This window comes from Thunnus maccoyii, chromosome 24 (genome assembly GCF_910596095.1).
Source record: "Thunnus maccoyii chromosome 24, fThuMac1.1, whole genome shotgun sequence".
NCBI lineage: Eukaryota > Metazoa > Chordata > Actinopteri > Scombriformes > Scombridae > Thunnus > Thunnus maccoyii.
This window is the reverse complement of record NC_056556.1, coordinates 19,589,747-19,610,988: the sequence shown is the minus strand read 5'-3', so window position 1 is coordinate 19,610,988 and position 21,242 is coordinate 19,589,747. Positions and strand designations below refer to the sequence as shown.

Below are 21,242 nucleotides of genomic sequence, written 5' to 3'. Positions count from 1 at the left end.
TCCCATGTTTAATTATCTAACCAGTTATTTAATTGGATCAAGGGATCTCTGATGCAGTGCTGCTTTGTTCAAAGTCAGTCAAGTCATAGAAATTGGTATCAACTGGTAACCCCCTCAGTGGTTCCCTCAACATGATCAGTTGATTCACTTGTTCTTCTTTTAGAGTGTTTATTTACCCTCATGTAGTGTCATGACTGTAAGAACACAAATATGGGAGCACTACCATAAATGTAAGTGCAGTAATTACTATAACACAGACAGTTCTTCAACAAGGAGGTTCATTCTTGACAATATGTGCAACTAAATCATTTCAGCTAATAAAGTCCATTTAGCTTTTTCAGAGCTTTCAACCAATTCAAACCATTTGAATTTCAACCAGTTAAAACTATTTGCTTATTTGCTAATTTTAAGAGTGAGGCCACCAGGAGGTGCAACTCCAGTCGACATACATCAATAAAGAATTAAAGGTAAGATGTAGGTAAGTTGAAAGCACCAAAAAAAGCTATTAGGTGGACTTTTGAGCTGAGATTATTTGTCACAAACAGACAGTTGTTGCATAAAACCTAGCATTATAATGTGCTTTCAACATACATACATATACATAGCTATATGCTATATATAGCTATATGTAGCTCAGGTCCTCTACCAGAGGCCTGGGAGTTTGAGGGTTCTGCACAGTATCTTAGCTGTTCCTAGGACTGTGCTTTTCTGGACAGAGACCTCAGATGTTGTACCTGGAATCTGCTGGAGCCACTCTCCCAGTTTGTGGGTCACAGTCCCCAGTGCTCTGATTACCACTGGCACCACTGTTGCCTTCACTCCCCACATCTTTTCTAGCTCCTCTTTCAACCCTTGATATTTTTCCAGCTTCTAGTGTTTCTTCCTCCTGATGTTGCTATCGCTTGTGATTGCTACGTCTATCACCACTGCCTTCTTCTGTTGTTTGTCAACATATATATATATATATATATATATATATATATATGTGTGTGTGTGTGTGTGAGAGAGAGAGAGTGTGTGTGTGTATAATGATATAATGATAAGGTTCTGCTTACAGGGTCTACAATAAGCTGCTGACGCTGCCTCATCTGACTTACAGTTCGTGCCTTTTTTTACCTTTTCCAGGAACCAGAAACATTTGCTGCATTTTGACTGTAGGAACCTGAAGTAGGTCTTAACTATTTAAGTTCACTGACTAAGCAGGCATAAGCCTGGCAACTGCTACAACTTACATACAGCATTCAGAATGCAGCACCCATGAGCTGCTAGGAATATGACTTTCATTTTTATACAGTTTCAGTTAGTGATGTTCAACAACAGACGTGGGTTGACTTCCCAGCATGTTGAAGAATGAGTGATATAAAGATAGAGATGGAGAAGCAAGAGTAATGAAACTGAAACTTTATGCTAATTATCTGACATCTAAAAATCTAAAAATCTAAAAACTATAAAATGTAATACTCATCATTACTTTGCCCTTTATGGTACTTTTAATCCTGCTTATCATCTCTGTGTGTCTCCTTTCCAACACTTATTCAGACATTGTAGTTGCAGAAGAGTAAAATACAAATTGATCATGGTGGTATTGTTTCACTGGATTTCAAAATTACATCTCACTTTTGCTGAGTCTAAAAGTATCGTTTTACGTGAACAGTAGCAGAAACGTGAGCTAAAGGTAAACTGAGAAAGCAGTTTTTCATAACAACAGCATGCTAAAAATCTGAACTCTGTAGCCCCAGATACAAAGAACCTACACTCATAGAGCACTTTATTAGGAACACCTGTGCAATCTAATGCAATCCACTACAACAGCTCTGCCATACATTCTATATACACACACAAAGTAAGTAGAATTAAAAAAAAGAATTTTACACTTTAAGGCAAGGTATTGCAAATTAAATGTAAAATGACCAATGTGCATTGCAAAGGTTGTTGTAATAGGTAGTAAAGTTGGGAATTTGTAATATCCATTATTTTATTTCCATTTGAATATGCTGAAGCACAGAGCCTGAAGAACAAATAATGCGTAACTGTCCAAAAACTTACTGTCTTGACTGTAAATGGGGTGGATATAATATTACAAACACTTCTCTACACAATACAATTCAAAAAGTTGCATTGACAGCTCTCTAAAACAACAAAAAACTGAACCCAACCCTAACTATTTAGCCAACAGGCGTGAAACTACAATGCACTACTACTAACTGTGAAGTCTTCTTAACTGTGGAAGCTTTTTCCTTTATGATCTGCCAGCCAGGTAACAAATAGCTGTTGTGTGTTTCCTGCAGCAGACAACTCAGCATATGAGTATAGAGAAAATGAGGGAAATGGGTTCCAAAAGGCTGGTGATTACAATTAGCCAGACAGTATGTGTAACATGCAAATTTCTGTTTTTATAATCCAGTTGTCAACAGGATATTTATATTACCCATTTACAACTATAAATGCCAATTTATTGAAAACAATAAAAAAGGGCTCTGTGGAAAATCTGTTCCATATTTGTTTCTAGTTGTGCCACTGAACTTACAAGAAACAGAATGAGTCAGGGCCACACAACACGCTGCTGCAGACCACACCACCACAAAGTAGCCTAACTCAGTACAACAGATAAGACCATAATGAAGTAGGATGCGGCAGAAAACATGACATGTGGTGTGATATAATATCATATAGCACAAGACACCAGATTGGTGCACAGGACAAAAGTGCGCACAGCTTTGAGTATGAGAACTCTGCTACAGAAACCACCATACGGTCTAACAGGAAGTCACATCACATTGAATCATCAGCGCACTGAAACCTCCGCTGTTCACTTAATCCCACCACTGACATTTAACAGACAGGCACTCTGTCTCCTAATGCTCTATCAGAAAAGGTCAGGGGTCATTACAGCAATGACTGGCTTTCTTTGAACCACACACTGCAGCTAATGACAGTTATAGTCAGAGTTGAAATGCAATGTCTTCAAATAAAACCGTTATTATTATTTATTTATTGCAATGAGGATTTCACATTCGTTTTTGCTCAGACAGGAATATCTGCTTCCATCTTTGCCTCCAAACTTGCAGCACTGTGTCCAATAAACCTGTACCACCTACATACCCAGTGGCTAAAATCAACCATGAAGGAGTGACTGTCTCTCTTATTGATGTTATGAGATATAAGAGAGGCTGCATGGTAGGCAGGTAAGTCACAGAAAACCAGAAACAAATACTGAATAAATGTCGAGCATCACTCATACTGTTACACCACATGTACAGTATGCAACTCCCTAGTCACATGACAAATCTGATTGCAGAAAGTTTACCCTGCTTCATGCAACGCAGAGTCTGCAGCGCTCTAGCCCAGAAAGTGATAGTAATGCACCTGAAGCTGTTTGATAAATGCCAAAAAACACCAGAAAAAGAAGAACAGTTTAGTAGCTAACTAACAACAATAACACACACACAGCTCTATCACACATACAGATCAATGAATTTTAATCTGATCAGGGATCAGATACACGTCACCGCAGCACGTATGCCTTCTGTATAAACGTGTGTTTAAATTGTTGGAGCTGTTTTGTTCCTGTGGTTACACGGGACAGGAAGTAATTGGCTTCTTGCACAGACCAATTATTGACATAAGTATACTTGCTGAAACGGATGGATTAACATCTTTTAAACATTTGGCTAGAACTGGTCTCTGGTAACTGGATTACAGTCAGTCCCTAGTGCTTTTAGGTTGCATTTACTTTTGGATTTTTTGGCATTGGATATCAATCAGTTATCCAATCTACCCAGGATGCATGAAGAGATTAAGTATAAATGGGATAATACATACAGTCCAGACAGTAAGTATTTTGACAGTTCCACAGTTTCCGTCCTTCAGACTCTGTGCTTTATCACATTCAGTTTGAAATAAAGTAATAGATAATACATTAAAGTCTCAGCTTTAATTTGAGTAGGTTTACATCAATATCCAAAGAACTGTGTGGGAGATTTAGCCCTTTTAACACATGATGCCCAAAGGTTTGGGGTTCAAATGCATGAAGTCAAACAAAATCACCTTTGACATTTAGTGGAAAGTCCTTTGCAATCAATGCCTGGCTGAAGTCTTACAAACACAAACGCTCTGTATCTTCCATAGTGATGCTCTCCCATACCTTCCCTGCAAATACCTGCAGCTTTTGCTTATTGTTGGATCTCTTTGACTTTAGTCTGCATTCAGACTGAAAACAGCCCTGTTTTAAAACTTTTCTCTTTCTATTAGGGTCCAACCGGTATTGGATTTTTGAGGCCGATGCCATACCAATACTAAGGAGTAAAAAGAATTGGATATCAATATATCGGCCGATAAACTTAATATATACACAGAATACATACATAAATGCACATTTTTTGCAATGATCCCTTGAATGTGGTTATCAAGCACTTGTGACAAAGATATGCAATAGAAGCGTGATATTTTACAGTTTAACAAAAACCTTAATCGTATAAAATTACATCAGTGCACTGAAACAGTAAACTTCACTGGGAACTTAATCATTTTATAAATGATTTAAAAAACACAGAACAAAAAAAACACATCTAACACAATACATTAAACTTGAATTAAGAAAAAAGATCAAATATACAGAAAATGCTGCCAATATAACTTTAAAAAACCTTAAAAATAAAAAAAGTTTTTGGCGCATATCAGACCACATATACTCAGATACTGATGTATCTGTGATAGGCCAATATTGGCTGATAATATCAGCTGACCAATATATTGGTCGGGCTCTATTTTCCATCATATTGATAGAGGCTGATTTTTGTTTCATTGTTCCATGGAACTTTTTCCAGAACTCTACAGCTTTCTTTTTGTATATTTTTGTGAACTGCAGCATGTCTAGCTGTTTTTTAAGATTATCAGATTAAGATTAAGATTATTTGCATCTTGTGCTGAATTCTCAGAGGTTTTGGTCATCGAGTCTTCTCTTGATCGTTGACAAGGAAACATGTCCGCCTACATCCTGAAGAGCGTTCTTGACTTGCTGTGCAGTCATAAATGGCTTTTTCTTCACCATGCAAATGATTTTCTGCTCATCCACCAGATTTCTTGCTTTTTTTAGCCTTATTATTATCATCTTCTTCACTTGCATGGTCACCTCTTTACGTCTCATATTGACAGAAAACTCCACCTCAATCTATATGGCAACTCTCAACTCTCAGTCAACTCTGAGCCACATGTGAGCTCTTTTGTGCTGAACTAACGATAAAACAACACACAGATGCCCAACAAATATTTAGTAGAGTGCAATTATTTTTGAACCACTGCAATCTGGGAACTATGTATTAAAAGGGCTATACTTCACACACACTGTTCCTTCTGTATTAATGTAAACATACTCAAATTAAAGCTGAGACTTAGCACTTTAATGTAGTATCCACTATTTTATTTCAAATTGAAGGTGCTGAAGCACAGAGCCTGAAGAACAAAAAATATGTGACTATTAAAATACCTATTGTCTGAACTGTACATATGTATGTATTCACATGTAATAAAGCAGACTGCATGCTAAATATATGTGTTTTAGAACTTGTTACAGCCAAAAGTTAGCTTTTTGCAGTTCCATTGTGCTGGTTTATATGTCGTCCGATATGTGACAGGAAATGTCAGTACAGAAATGTCAAAGATGTGATTGCGGTCATTTAAAATGTGGTGGTACAGTGGTAAAGTTTGTTCAGCAGAGAGCACTGAGAGGTTTATTTTTACACTGTAAAATTTCCAGCTTGATCACAAAAACAAAAAGAACCAAATTTAATTAAAATGTACTGAAATGTTTCTTTCTGTTATGTAAGAAATTATTTTATCAGGTCAATGTATCATTACCAGATTTTCATAAACTCTCAAATATCAATATCGGCCTCAAAAGTCTGGCATCAGTCAAGCCAACGAGCTTCTGTTTACATGTCTTTGTTTATCAAATGAATAAGGAAAGCTTAGCCGTCTCTCTCTTTCCTACAATTTAAAACTGTTTTTCTCTGATCCTTCCATCTCTATCCATCCTCTGCTCTCCACCTCTAAACAACTCTATTATGACTATGTGTTTTTCCCCACTGCGTGTGTGTCTGTGTGTGTGTGTGTGTGTTGCTGTTATGTAACAGCTGCCTTCTACAATGATAATCCCCAACCATAACGGTGGAGAGTGAGGGAGAGATAGGGATGAGAGTACTCAGTAATAAAACATTACCCACCTGAGTGTGTATTTGCATGTCAACATGCTTAACGTTCTTTGTCTGACTGAATCAAGACAGAAAAAAATAGAGATATTTCAATCTGCATATGGAGGGAGGAAAACATCTTCATTTCTCCTGCTTCCACAAATAGAGACTTTCTGTTGGAGAGTGCTGGACTCCTTTTAAAGACAAAGCAGTGGCTGAAAAACACCATCCAGTCAGGACTGCAGTAAGACTGGAATCAAACAGAGGTCTATGTTATCACTCTGCTGTAGTAATTTAAAGTGATTTCCTCTTAATTGTATGACTAATTTAATTTGACCCACTACAGAGGACTCACTTAAGTGTCCTCACATATTACCTTTTCCACAGCAGGAACTTAAAGGACAGCTTCACACTTTTTAAGTTTGTCTTAAAACAATATTCAGGTGCCTAAATGAACAGTGAAACATGTTTTTCTTGTTGTAATCATTCTTCCTGTTCATACTGAGCATTAGAAGATTCCTTCATAATGCACTTACAATGTAAGTGATGGGGGACAAAATCCACAGTCCTCCTTCTTTGCATAAATGTATTTAAAAGTTTATCTGAAGCTAATATGAAGCTTCAGCGTCCAAATGAGTCAAACCAAGTAGATATCTTTTAACATTACAGTCTTTTAGTGCAAAAGTCCCTCTTTTTGTTACTATCCTTCCACCACAACTCAACAGGGAAACTCTGTCCGAGGAAACACAAAGAGGGAATTTGATGCTAGAAAGACTGTAAATGTGGCAGATATCCACTTGATATGACTAACTCAGACTGCTCATTTAAGTTTTAGATCAAGTTTTAAATGCATTTTTGCACAAAATGACTGTGTGGACACCCTGTGTATTTTGGCCTCCATCACTTACATTGAAAGCACATTTGAAGGGGATCTTTTAATAGCCAGTATGAACAGGAGGAATGATTAGAGCAAGGAAAACCTCTTTCACTGTTCATATGGACATTGTGAACCCACCCTTTAACATAAAGGAAAATATGTATCCATTGTGCTTTGTTTCCACTGACTCCCCCCACTTTGGGGCCAAGTTCCTCAAAATAAATTACAGCTCCAGCTACTTTCAGGAGTTGGCAGCAGTGCTTTAAATCGGGACTGGTCAAGCAAACTGGGATGTCAAGGCCCTCAATGGTATTTAGGAAGAGGGTGCTTGAGTCAGTGATTAGAAACCAAAATGTGGACTTCTCATTGCCTGGCAGAAACCAAAGCCTCATAATGGTACCAAACTTCAGGTTATATGAAGCCCCAGGCTACTGGTTGAGTCATGCAGTCTGACTGAGTTTTCAAGTTATGATGATTCACAATAACATTTGATAAATGTAAAAAATGTACCAGGTTAATGGTAAATACATTCATAAAACTTCAAACTTTTCTGTCCTAATGCATGCGAATTCCTCTATCAGCCTCCATGTAGTGATGAACATAATGTTCAGTCTGCTAGAACAAGCAAAAGCAAACTAACAATGGACTTTATGTTTATGTTCCAGTTTTCACATCTTGCAGTGGCTTTTGAATGAGTCCACTGATGTGATGCACAACACAGTATATGTATGCAAGCACCTGGGATCATTAAACAAGTGACCAGCATTCAATTTATTGTCAGATATTGAGAGCTGCAAAGTTTCTCCAAATTTGGGCAACAGAGACCGCGTTTCTCAGCTGTAGAAGGAGCCATGGGAATGCATCAAAACTGTTGACTCATTATGATTTATTGAGTCTTGAAATGCAAACTTTGAAGAAGACACCCATGACTTGGGACACACCTTATATGTGCTTTCCTATTGTGGTTAGGGGCTACAGCTCATCCCTAGATGATTTAGGAGAACCACAGAAACAAGAAAGCTCACTACCATCCATGTGGGCCATGCACACATAGGAAAAACAGAACCTGTTTTGGAATGGCAGGGCCATTAACTGTTTAAGACATCCTTTACTTTGCCTTAATTTATATTTAACCTGCATTTTAGTTATTCATAAATCTGTTATTGTACTGATAGTCTATAGCCCTGCTACCAGCCTTACAATGTCCGTCACACACCTCAATAACAAATGTTGAAAAGAGCAGACATACTCATAAGTCTGCTATTCTCAGGATCAGTTGTGCAGGCTAAAAATATAATGTAATGTCCTGACAGCACTAGAGAAAAGATCACCGGGACATTAAATTAAAAGGGGAAGTATGCTCAGCAAGTTTCATGTCCTTTCATGAAAAATATCTTGTGCGCAATGTTGATAATTTTTCCTGAGAATGGCACTGCAAAGTTCAGAGTCAGGCCATTATATCTGAACATTTATTGTGTACAAATGGAAATTTTGGCAGGACGGTGGAGGGAAGCATTCAGACTGATATTAGCTCTGGGTGAAAAAGCGCAGCCCTCTCATTCATTTGAATGGGGGCAGTACATTGACTCAGCGGGGGCGCCAACACAGAGGGTTCGGTAAAACAACGGAGGGTCACCTGGCACCTGGCCTTGAACCAGACTAAACTTTTGCTGCAATGCAATGCAAAAAAGGGTGCTGCGTTGGGCAAGGGGACAAAAGATAACAGCTGCCACCTTGATAACTTTCCAGAGTTGTAAAATCACATCTGTGAGTATTACAAATGCGTGTGGTATGGTGTTGGTGTTTTGGCATCTGATAAGCTTTGGAATGCATTCGTCTGTAGCTCCAACTAGACTTCCTGGATCATATTTCATTGTTTTACTTTAAACTACACGCCCACACCTACACAGCCTCCTGCGTTGTTTTAACGCAGGGCTGATTTCTGTCTGAATGCAGTCTTACAATCAGAAAGCATTAGAGGATGACTCTGGATACCGTGAAAATCTTCAGTAAAATCTACTGAATTCCAACCATTACATTTGGAGGTACCTTGGTATGGTGGAAAGTATTTATGGAGGAGATTGTGACCCAAGATATTCTCATACCTAATCAAAAAAAAAGACTAATTGTCAGTACTTTCCAAAACAACATGACAGTCACAAAAAGAACTCATTGTGTTTTCTGATCTGCCACTGTTAGGGTGTAGTGAGGTTTAGCCAATGTTGTTGACTATTGACTGTTGGTAAAAGATGGGTGGTTGAGTGAGGTGGTTTGGCATACAAACACACTTTGTATGCCAAACCACGTCACTCAACAGTTCTTGTGGTAGTATAACGTTTTGCTACTTTGGCGCTGCTACTAGGACAGTAATTATTTGCACAACAGTTAGAAGTCATTCGTCAAAATAGAAGGAAAGTACAGCTCATTTGAAGCATTTGAACAAAGAACCAATGTTTTTTTTTCTTGTGAGGACAGTTCTGACTTTTTCCTCTAATGCCACCATCAAAGCAACAAAACTAGCAGCTCTGTGAGGCTGTACTTAAGCACTGCTGTGCTTTGAGCTAAAAGCTAACATCAACATGCTCACAGTGACAATGTCAATATACTGATGTTAAGAATGTATAATCTTTACCATGTTCATTTTTGTTTCGCGTGTTAGTATGCTAACATTTGTTAATTTGCATCGAACACCAAATACAGCAGAATCCTGTAGAAATGTCATTAGTTTTGCAAAGTAATGGACAAATTAAAATGAATATTTCAGAGGATCTCCAAAAAGATAACAATTTGTACTAAAGGGGATATGAGTGTTCAACCTAATTTACAGAAAATTTAAAATTCCATGGCAATTCATCCAAAAGTTGTTAAAACATTTCATACACTACCACAAATATCAATCTCATGGTGGTACTATAGGAAAAGTCATCCTGTAGGGACCATGAATGTCTTTACCAATTGCATGGCAATCCATTCAGTAGTTTTTGAGATATGGCATTCTGGACTGGACTGACCAACAAACCAACTGACGGACATTGCCATCCCTAAAGTCATGCTGCTAGCCTAGCTAAAAAAATCATCCATGAAGTTGTAAAGATTTATTTAACACAACATAACATAACACAAACTAGAAGACAACCAATCATTTAACCAATACACAAACAAAGTGTTAAGTAAATAATAAAATCTGGCAATACTCAATGAGGAGCTGAAGGCTTATTTGCCAGTGAGAGAGACAGTGAGTTTCATCATAAAGGAATACTGTGATCTCAAGTACAATAAAGTGTAAGACCTATGTTGTTCTGTAGACTGAGCAACCAGGGTCAGGATTAGGGTTCAATGGAAAGAATAAAGAGATTTTGTCAGTAGGTGTGTGCAAGTGTGTGAGACTGCCCAGAGCTCTGCTGTTGGGTTAAATATTTACATGAACTATGCAAATACACAGACATAAAGAGTGCTGTACAGCAATGTGGTGTTCCACTCCTGGGGTGACACCAAGGCTTCTAGATATCTATAGCGATGAACCGTATTTATATATAACACTGATGTTGATAATGTCTCTTTGCGCCTCCATAAGAGGCATTGTGTCCTATAAAGGAGTTTTGTTACAAGCATGTGAATGAAATGAATTTAAAAACTGTGAGTGAGGACATGTATACTGTATATTTTATGTCATATTGTCTATAGTAAATCCATCTGTTTGCTGTGATGTTTGCCTCAACCTACTTTTTCTTCTTCAGTCTGTGATTTTGTTTCACAAACAAACTAAAATTTCTTTAAAACAACTCCCATGGTTCTGTAGTTTGGCAAACTAGAAGAGTGGTAGAGCTTTAGATGTAGTAGGACAGCTGGATACAAATCATTATCCTGGCAACCCAATCTCTAGAATAAAATGTTGGCATTGTATGTTTCTGCAAACCATGGATATGTTGAACCCCTACGTTTGGACACTGCATTAAATGGCCGATATCAGTTGAATAATGATGATTTATGATGTGAAAACACTGTAGTTAAGGTCTGTGTAGGTTTAGGCAAAATAAACCTCTTGGTTAGGGTTAGGATAAGATCATAATTTGGGTTAAAAAACCCAGTTTTGTCATCTGTAAAACAGCTGCAAATGTCCTGATGTCTCACTAAAAATACCCAGTTTTGTCGGTTGAAACAGGACGCAAGCAGTGGTCTCAAACTGTGGTCTCTGCTGCTGCTTGCAACTTTCTGCCATGAAACTAACTTTTCAGCCAACCAATCAGTCAATATACTCTTTGTATCATGAACGTGATGGTTTTATAAAGGTTATAAAGGACATTAAAAAAACATTTTGTTTTACTTTCCACCTCTTTCTTCTTTTATTTTCAGTTACATGAACCAATGTGCACACTGTGTGGTACTGTGGAACAAACCTAACCATTTCACACAGCATTGACCAGCTCATATGGCATATCATGCAACTATCTTCCAGGAACCCCAACCAACAGGTTATTCAGTTTCATTTTACTCTTCACACACCGCATGAAATGAAAGCCTCATTAAACTACACTACACACACAAAATGCTAATAGAAAGTGTCAAAGATGCCGTCAGACAAACTGTCTAAACCATTTCCCATTCACCAGCAGGCTTGTTACTTAATGACAGCTCCACCTTGAAGCTCCGTCAAGCAGAGGCGTCTCTGGCTGCCCAGCTGCCAACAGATTAATAGCCTGTAAATCCAAAATATCCCCATTCTGTCAGTACAGCCTCTAAATTTTATACATTGGGCAGTCCTGAGAAGCTAATGTGCACCATGCAAAAAGCAAAAATATTCCATACCTTACCACAATAAAATTGGTATAGAAGTGTTAATGAGAGGGAGGGATGGTTGCTCTCTTGTTTTACTATGGTTTATTTATGAGTACTTAAGATATCACTAATGTACTCTATTGATCAATGAACTTGTAACCCCATCCCACTATAAACCTAACTAACATTTTATCAATGGAAGCCAATGAGAAAAGACCAAATTCAAACACCCTGAGTTTAGTACATAGAGGTGTACTAACTTGATTAGTTTGTTAAAGAAGTTCTTCGATTTTCTTGTGGGTTTTTTTGTCATTTTGTCTTTCATATAGGGATCAGTGTTTCACCTATTATTGTACAGGCCTGGTGGATCACCAGGCCAACAAGAGGTCGCACCGGGCCAAAAACTTATTTTCTTTAATGCCAGAAATAATGCCAAATATCCATTCATTCGGAAATAAATAATCGTTTGCGTTTGGTAGCCTCTGTGTGGCACTGTTCTGAAACATGAGTCAACCTCTGTGTCATTGCCTGGGAAACTCTTGACACGATGTGAGTGCCTCATCTCTTTAGGGGTTTTTTCGGTGTGTACCACTGGGCCTGAAAAAAATTCTAAGGGAAACACTGGGGATAGTGCGCCTAACATATGAAAAATGTACAGGAGATGCAGCACTCCTGACACACTGACACAACAAATCTAAGTGATAGGGATGTGGTGGCTGACAGTGACTGGCAGGCTGCAATCCTGTCTACTAGAAATTATGATTATCTACGACTAAGGTGCAACATAAATAATATTTTGTGAGAAATGAATTACAATGAACTTGTTTACTCATGTATTATCTTCCAATTACAACTCCTGACAACTAAAGCACAATTAACCTTCTTACAGTTCTGACTAAAGCACTTGGTTTATGTTGGGGAAAGATGGGGGTCTCGGAGGAAGGAACAGGATGTGTTTACTGTATCAATATTTCACCAAAACCATGATCTTTACCGCATCTTATCCAAAGTGCTTGTGTAGCGTAAAGCTAAACTTAACATGCACATGCAAAAATGCTGCCATTGAAATAATCCAGGCAGTAATTATGTTTCCTCCTAAATGTAACTGACAGAACACCCTCTTGTTGAAGGCCTTTCAGAAGAGAACCTTTAACCTCTACGAGCCTTCCGCTATTACAACGTCAAAAACAGTTAAGTTTCAAGATAGTAACATTGAGCCTAGAGGAAGCTTGGAGATTTGGAGTACTAAAACAAAATCAGGGAGTTTATATTTAACTGAGACTGATGTTTGGTTTCGTGATGCCAGCAATCTCTATTATGAATGAATACTGTCAAAGAGTCCAGGGAACATTACTTGCTTTCCTTCCTGATCACCTTACATACTGACTGACTTTATTTTTCCATAGACACTTTATCAGTATAGGTATTTTCCCCTTTTTCATCACCTCGTTTATATATTGTTTTCTCACTCTCTCTTTCTCTCTAAATGGAGATATGTGTTCATTCCAAACAGTAGCATTCACATCACCACTGTTTTTCTGTTGTCAGTCTAAATGGTAACATGTTTTTGGTCTAAACAGCAGCTTTTATGTCAGCCTAAGGACTGAAACACACACACACACACACACACACACACACACACACACACCTAAGTAATTTGCTCAGCATAATCCCCTGCACCTTTGTTTACAGATTGGTAAGGGACAGTAAGAGGATGTATGAGGACAGTGTCATCAGAAAGCAAATCTTACAAAGTGCTTTTTACAAACACAAATAAACAATAATGTTAAAATGCATAATGAAATGAGAAAATGTCTTTTCATTAGACATTAGCTCATCATTCACTGTTTTCCTTATGATTCCACCTCTATAATTAATCATTCATTTGCTCATTAACAGTTCCACTCTTACAATGATGATGTAAGAGCCAAAAAGCACTAAAGGAAACAGTTTAAGAACATAGCTGTCTTGGCTAAGGTCTTGCCGAAAATAAGCAATTTACATGTGCTGAGCACTAGAAATGACCCCTTTCACATTATACATATAACGTCATTTGATTTCATGTAGGTATATAAATTTCAGATTAATGCAGTGCTTATTTGCTTTCATGTCTGTGCATCCTGTATAGAGACAGAGGTACAGAGTTCCAGGACATGTCTAGCCTAGTTTAGCACAAAGACTGGCATCAGAAGGAAACAGCGAGGCTCTGGGGGGAAAAAAAAAACTTTCCACAAGTTCAAAGTTGTCTTATTTAAAATGCAGCCTCACGGTAGTTCAGGCAGGCAGGGAAGTCAGTTATAGTCACATCCTCCATACAACATGCTCCAATCTTGTATTTCCATGACCTACGTCTCTCAACAGGGAGTCTATATAAACATTTGGCGCTCATTCAGTCTGCCTACAAGTTCTGCCCTCGCTGCTACACTGCTGAATACTTTCAAATTTAACTCCCTCCTCCTCCCAAGCCTTGTCCTGTATTAGCATTCAGTTGTTTGTGATGTTTAAAGTTTCTTTTTTAATGTGTTCATCAAATGTGTATCTCCGGCTCTGCCACCAGGGGATTGTGAGCTCAGGGACAGTCTGTGTCAAACTTGCTCAGATTTCTCACATGAGCAGGCCACACCACAAAACCAAGAAATACATGTAGTTACAATCACATGGTGATCTGTAAACACAACACTGACATATGATCACATTTTGAAGGTACCCTATGGAGTTTAATACTTCTAATAGCGCTATGGAGCAGTTTTTTGTTTTTGTTGTTTTGTTTTTTTTATGAGCGGTTCCCTATTTTGTTTGTGTCATGTGCACACATAAGGAACGAAGACGTACAAGCATGCACGTGAGTACGAGGGTGACGCATTTCACGGTCGTGCGAATGGTTTCACACTACACCAATGATATATGAGTAGCTATAATGCACCAAGATATGCAGCGATGTGTCAGCAAAGGCGGAGAAGAAGAAGAAGAGTGAAGAAGAAATCATCTCTGCACTACTGTATGTCTAACAATAACACCCAGTGTAAACATCACTTTTGTTGGTTTACAAGAAAGCTTCACAGGGCATCTTTACTTTAACATGGTGAACTTGTCTCTTTGTAGCTGTTAAATGATGCACTTATCATCAGTTAGCGAGCTTGGTTTTTTGTTTTAGATTTAAAGTTTGCAACACCGGCAGCTGCAGTGCAACTGTAGTATGTATGAAATTATAACTTTCTGTAAGACAGTAAATAAGTAATTGATTTTTAAGGTAGTTTTGCTTTGTATGCTGGTTTGCTGTGTTACTTTAAAACACATCCCTAATGTGTGCAGTGTGGTAATAATAATAATAATAATAATAATAATAATAATAATAGTAATGATGAAGTACCAGATTTAACCTGCTAATCACACTTTGATGGACATTTCTTGTTAAAGGACAAGTGACTTTGTTTACGACAGCATCTTCAAAAGACCTTTTGTGAAAGAACCACCACAAATAAAACCTTCATCTGAGGGCAACTGTAAGGGCCAATGTATTGTTGTTGGCCAGATTCATTTTGATCCATATTTTTGCCATTATTCTCATGCAAGTTCCCTGATATAAGTTGGTTATGTCCCCTTTGTGTTTGAGTTGACTGAAAACTAGGAAGAACACAGCACTGCATCAGCCTGCTAACAACACCACAGACATCACTGGGTTTTACTCAGTTAGTTCATTTCTACAGAGTTGTAGACTAAAGTATTCATATTTTTCTTAATCCAAAACACTAAAATAGTGACTAAAACAAGTATTCTACCGTTGTTTGAAATGAATCCTTGCCAACATTTATAGAATGTTAAATAAAACTTAAGCAATAGTCTTTATTCTGATGAATATTGTAAAAACCAAAGAATAAATTAAGAGCCAACCTGAAAAAGGTAGAGAGAAGTATCCATTCACTGTTCCACTCCTCTTTCTCATCTGTTTATATGACCGAGCTCACACTAAACCCTGGTGTACAGTGAGTGCTAATGTGAAGCAGAGAGAGAGGGAGGAGGGGTAAAAGACAACCAGTGGGAGGAAGAGGGGGAGAGAGAGAGAGAGAGAGAGAGAGAGAGAGAGAGAGAGAGAGAGGGTGTGGCCAGGAGAGAGAGAGAGAGGACTAAAATAAACTTACTTCCTTGACAAGCTGAGTGCAAAACTGCCTGATAAATGTACACACACGAACATGAGATGAAAGAGGAAACATAAAAAAAAAGCATAAGATTGATTGAATGATTGTGAAAGTCAGTTACATTTATCTCCTTGCTACAACATGCTGTTTAATGTGTAATTCAAGACAGAATAAATAAACTAAAGGTGTTAATTAACACCAGACCAGGATTTCCACCACAAGGACTGATTATTTATTAGTATTATTTTAATTTCCAACAATTTGCCAACAAATGTTGTCTTTTTGCTAATCATTTTTATGTCATTTCATTTTCATTATTCTTCAAATTATGACAAACATAAAAAATCTGGCAGTGAGTGATATAACAGACTTTCATCATTAAAAACACTTTACATTTGTATCTTAATCTGTTTTTCATGAATATGAACAGCAACAGCAAGCATCTGCCAGTTTGTCCCATTCATGTTGGGGTTAATAGTAGGTCATACACTCATTATTACTAATTCTTATGATAATTACTAATTATTAGCTAGTATTACTCTGTAACCATGGATTTCATTATTTTAATGACAAATGTTTAGTCAGCTATAGTCGCTGTAACAACAGAACTACTGTTAATTAAAATTAAAATGAGCTTTTTTGCTGCTTTATTGTCTGGTTACCACATATACTGCATTTATGTTGTTTGTAATATTTGTACTTGCAGCAGAGTATTTTCTCTATGTAAACAATCCAGAAAAAGTTAACTGCATCATGTTATTTTCAGGGAAGTAATGCTAGCTAGCAGCTAGCTCAGTAGTTGTCAATGTAAATGATCAACAGCTAGATAGTTAACAATAATCAGAATCCCACAGTTAAACGTTTAAGCACATTATATTGTTTTAAGCTTATAAGCTTTTTTTTTTAATTAGGACCCTCAGGATTTAGGGTTGCTCAGGTTCAAGCAGCTCATCCTGGTCTGTGAAGCTAACGTTAGGTCAGCAGCTAAACCCTGGTTGTATCTTGGTCATCAGTCAGATATCAAAACCTTTGCATTGATGTGACTCATCAGCAGTTTGTCACAACTACCAGTAGCTGTTAACAAATTCTTTTGAGTGACATGATTATATCTAGAAGATGTAGAGAAATTTCAAGTAGAGCCCTAATGTGAAAACGCTAAATGTGAGCAAGTGTTTTTTCAGTCGGTTTTTCACAGAAATCTTGCTATTCAACTTCTACCTTACATAGAAGCTGAATCATCATTCATGAAAAAAAAGATAAGTTTGCGGTACAAACTTGAAAAATTATACAAACAGACCACAGTAACACTTTATTTTACAGGTCCCTAAATTTTATACTAATTTCCTGGAAATTTCCTGAGTATTTCACATTTAATTTTTAGGACATTTTACAGAGAGGGTGGTGCAATTTGAAACAAATTATAAGAAAAAACAGAAAAAAAGTGGGTTTAGTTGGTAAGTACTACCTCATTATATTTGGGTTCACTGACAGAAAATACTTAGTTTTCAGTGTGTAGTTTTGTGTGTCAAAGTGCATATTAGCACATTAGGGTGTTTCAATCATTTTCTAAAAGTAGCTGCTGTGTAACTGTAATTTCTTTGAAAGGGTTATGTCATCGGGTAGTATTTGGGAAATGTGCTCATTATAGAGTTTTTACGAAACAACATGTTAATATGTAGTTTGACACACAAAACTACACAATGAAAACTATGTATGTATTTTTTGTAAGTTAAAGAATTGTTGAGACTCTAATTCATCAAGATTTTTTGCAAATTAACACCCTCTAAGTAAAATGTTCTAAAAATTTACCTGCAAATTTCTCAGGAGGTTAGCATTAAATTTACCTGTAAGATAAAGCATTACTGTAGACCACACATACAGGCCTGGAGATTATTTCTTATTAAATCACAATCACTCAGTCACACCTAAGTGTTCCCCTTAAATCCTTCATCCCTATGATAATGATTAATCAGCATGAGTTGATGGTAAACCAGTAATGAGCAAAAGCTTCCTCTGACACACAGTCAGTGTTACACCAGAGTAATGCAGCATGCACAGACATTCACAACATCTCTTGCCCACTAAACAGCCACCAGACGACCAAATTAGCCTCTGGTGCTACGCCACAACCCCTCACTTCCCACCCATGAACACTGACAATTGTTTATTAGAGTGTCTAGTCAAGCTGGAGGCGCTACTGTCCTCATTGTTGCTGTTGGCATGACAACTGCGGCCCCTGTTGCCGTGGGAATCGTGTCCCCTGTCCACATGATGACGAGTGACCCACTGGCAAGGTTATACACACATACACTCACACTCACACCCAAACACTGACACAAATATAATCTGGATCTTGCGATGACTCACCAGGACAACAGGAAATAACACTGAGGGAAAAACCCGGATTCTTTCCCAAACGTGTGAACTAAATCTTCTTGTTGTGTTATGTCTGTAGGGTGTGTGAGGGTCTGTATATGAATGACTGTCTTATTAGAGGTGTTTGCGTGTGTATGTGTGTGTTTGTATCTGTACATAGATAAGGCTTGGATGCATTCACTGCAGCTGTGAGCTGTCTCAGTGTGACCTGAGAGTACTTCACATCTGTTCACTTGTCTAATCAGGACAGGAGGGCCTGAGACTGTGTGAGCTCACCAAGTCTCAACCAATGGCTCCACCTGCTGGTCAATTACAGGTATTACACTCCTGTATTACATTTATTCAACCATCTCTCTTTCTCTCTCACACTCACTCAGTCTTACCTCCTGGTGAACAGTTTGAGTGCGGCGAAAGACTTGGAGCAGCCACTCACCATATCCTTCTCTTCCTCCATGCAGACTGGGGGGGACGAGGAGGAGGATGGAGGGAGGGTAGAGGAGGAGCGCAGAGAGGAATTGGAGGAGGAGGATGCAGAGCTAAAATCTCCATCTCCGTCATTTACAGTTAATAACCCTTCTCCTTCTCTTTCTGTCTCTTTAGGAGCACCCTGACATGCCTTCATCCCAGCCCCATGTCCCAGATCAGGGTCTGCTCCTGGGTCGAGATCCATGACAGACAACTTGCTCAGCTCCTGTATTCTCATCACATTTTGGCAGGGTGAGCTATGACTTCTGGAATTCTAGATAGTCTTGAAAATTCTGCAATATTCATAGAAAGAAAAGTCCTTATATGACTTGGGTTGTAGTCCGAGCACTCCCGAAGGAAAACTTTAAATGTTCCTTTAAATATTCCAAATATTCCCAGAGGAATTCTTGGTGCTCAGAGGAATGCCGTCTAGTGGAGCAGTTACAACGCTGGTGATTGCAGGTCCTTGAGGCTTTCTACCAAAACCACAGAGATCAAATGGAGTCTTCTGTAAAAATGTGATGAACTCCAGCTGTGAGAAGACCTCTCACCTACTCTGGTCAGATACTGGACCCTGGTTGCTTCACTGCAGTCCACTCAGAAATGTCTCATGGTAGGAAATATGACCTATAACCATGAGACTATACTCACACTACCATATGTAATATACTCAAAGTACTACACTTAACTGGGAAACTGCTTAACTAAACATAAATATATTCTAGTGCAGTTACAGCAACACTAATATCTTTTGCAAGGTTAAAGCACGCACCTCTACAAAAACTATCCAACACATACTATAAGTGAAGACTTATGTTTCAACAAAATAGTATTATAATGCTAAACTCTTAAAAGCATTACACTCACAGAGAGTTATTACTACACTTAACCTGCTCTAAGACTTCAAACATGGCTACCCTGCAGAGGCTACAAAGTCAATAATCCACATGCCAAAGGTCTTTCTACAAGACACACAAGGTGCGTGTGTGTGCGTGTGTGTGCGTGTGCGTGTGCGTGTATGTGAGTGAGTGAGTGAGTGAGTAGAGATTAGTGTGGAATACTGAGGGAGAGATAATCCTTCCCAGCATTCCTCTCCATGTCTGCCTCTCAGTAGTATTGCTGTCAGCAGTAGTCTCAGTGTCACTGCAGTCTTCTTGTGTGTGTTCTGTCTCAGTTTGCTGTTCAGAAGCTTTTCACACCTCTCTCTTCCTCTTCCCTCTCTTCTTCTTCTTGTCCCTTCTTCTGTAAGTTTACAGTTTCCTCTCTTCTTCTTCCTCCTCCCCTCTCTTTTCCTCTTCTTTAGTTTCTTGCTGAGTTTAATCACACTCCATGTGAGGTGGATGTTGACACACACACATCTAAGTCGCACGCTGTTACACATACACACACACACACACTCACACACTGATCCTCTACTACCCGCCCGGCTAAAACCAGGAAGTGGAGAATGACAACAATCAGGGCCTCACTGTTAGCTGCCCTGTACATGCCTGACTGAAACCCTCTCACTGATGATTTCCTGCTTTTTTTGCTTGACTCTTCTATTTTTTTACTGTGACCTACGTTTGACACCAGCCTGTCACACAGGCTGCAGAACTACACTGACTCAGAGTTGTATCACATAAAGTGCAGAAAGCTATCTCATTATGAAAATACTACACTTTAATAGCCTCTGTGTTTATTCCACCTCTTAGCTTCTTTACAGGTCATTTTAGTGTTTTTCTCACGTGTGCAAACCTCCCACCTCACACACCATTCGACATATGTGATGCTCACTGATGCGTATCTCCGTGTTGCTACTGACTTCACTTTTCGAAATCTTCCCCCCACAGCTTCCTTAGCAACACGCAGCACAGTACAGTTAATCTCACATCCGAGATGCACCAATACAGAATGCACCATGTAGCAAATTACCGTCTATTTTACAGTCATTTTGTGTTATGTTAGGGTGTGAATGTGAATTTAACAGTTTAAATACTTTGCAAACATGTGCGAAATAGACTGTGAATATAGTTTTGCTGGTGGTTAAAGGATGGGTTCATAGTTTTTCTCAAGTCTTTTTTCAAGTGTGTCTTAAAATAACAGTAAGGTGCCCAAAGGAACACTGAAACAGGTTTTTCTTGCTGTAATTCTTCCTCATAATGCACATATGTGGGCCAAAATCCACATTCTTTCTTCTGTACAAAAATGTATTTAAAAGTTCATTTGAAGCTAATATGAAGCTTCAAATGAGTCAAATCAAGTAGATATCTTTCAATGTTACAGTCTTTTTAGTGTCAAAGTCCCTTTTTTTGTTACTATACTTTCACCACAGCTCAACAGGGAAACACTATCCACGGAAACACAAGGAGGGAATTTGATGCTAAAAAGACTGTAAATGTGTCAGATATCCACTTGATATGACTAACTCAGACTGCTGAAGCC

At 38.3% G+C, this 21,242-nt stretch overlaps 1 protein-coding gene across 3 annotated transcripts in view; it reads right to left on the bottom strand.

Annotated features, from left to right (window-relative positions):
• Positions 1 to 20,837, bottom strand: part of LOC121891994 (diacylglycerol kinase zeta-like) — a 119,229-nt gene extending 98,392 nt beyond the window's left edge. For 2 of the 3 annotated variants that reach the window (XM_042404724.1, XM_042404725.1), the window contains exon 1: positions 15,733 to 15,818. Coding sequence is in view for 1 of the 3 variants with exons in the window: in XM_042404726.1 (XP_042260660.1) it covers positions 18,737 to 19,056 (320 nt within the window). In the remaining 2 variants the exon portion in view is untranslated. Of the gene's footprint in view, positions 1 to 15,732; positions 15,819 to 18,736 lie in introns of those variants that run through there. The other variant, XM_042404726.1, reaches the window with a different exon arrangement.
• Between the last annotated feature and the right edge of the window lie 405 nt (positions 20,838 to 21,242).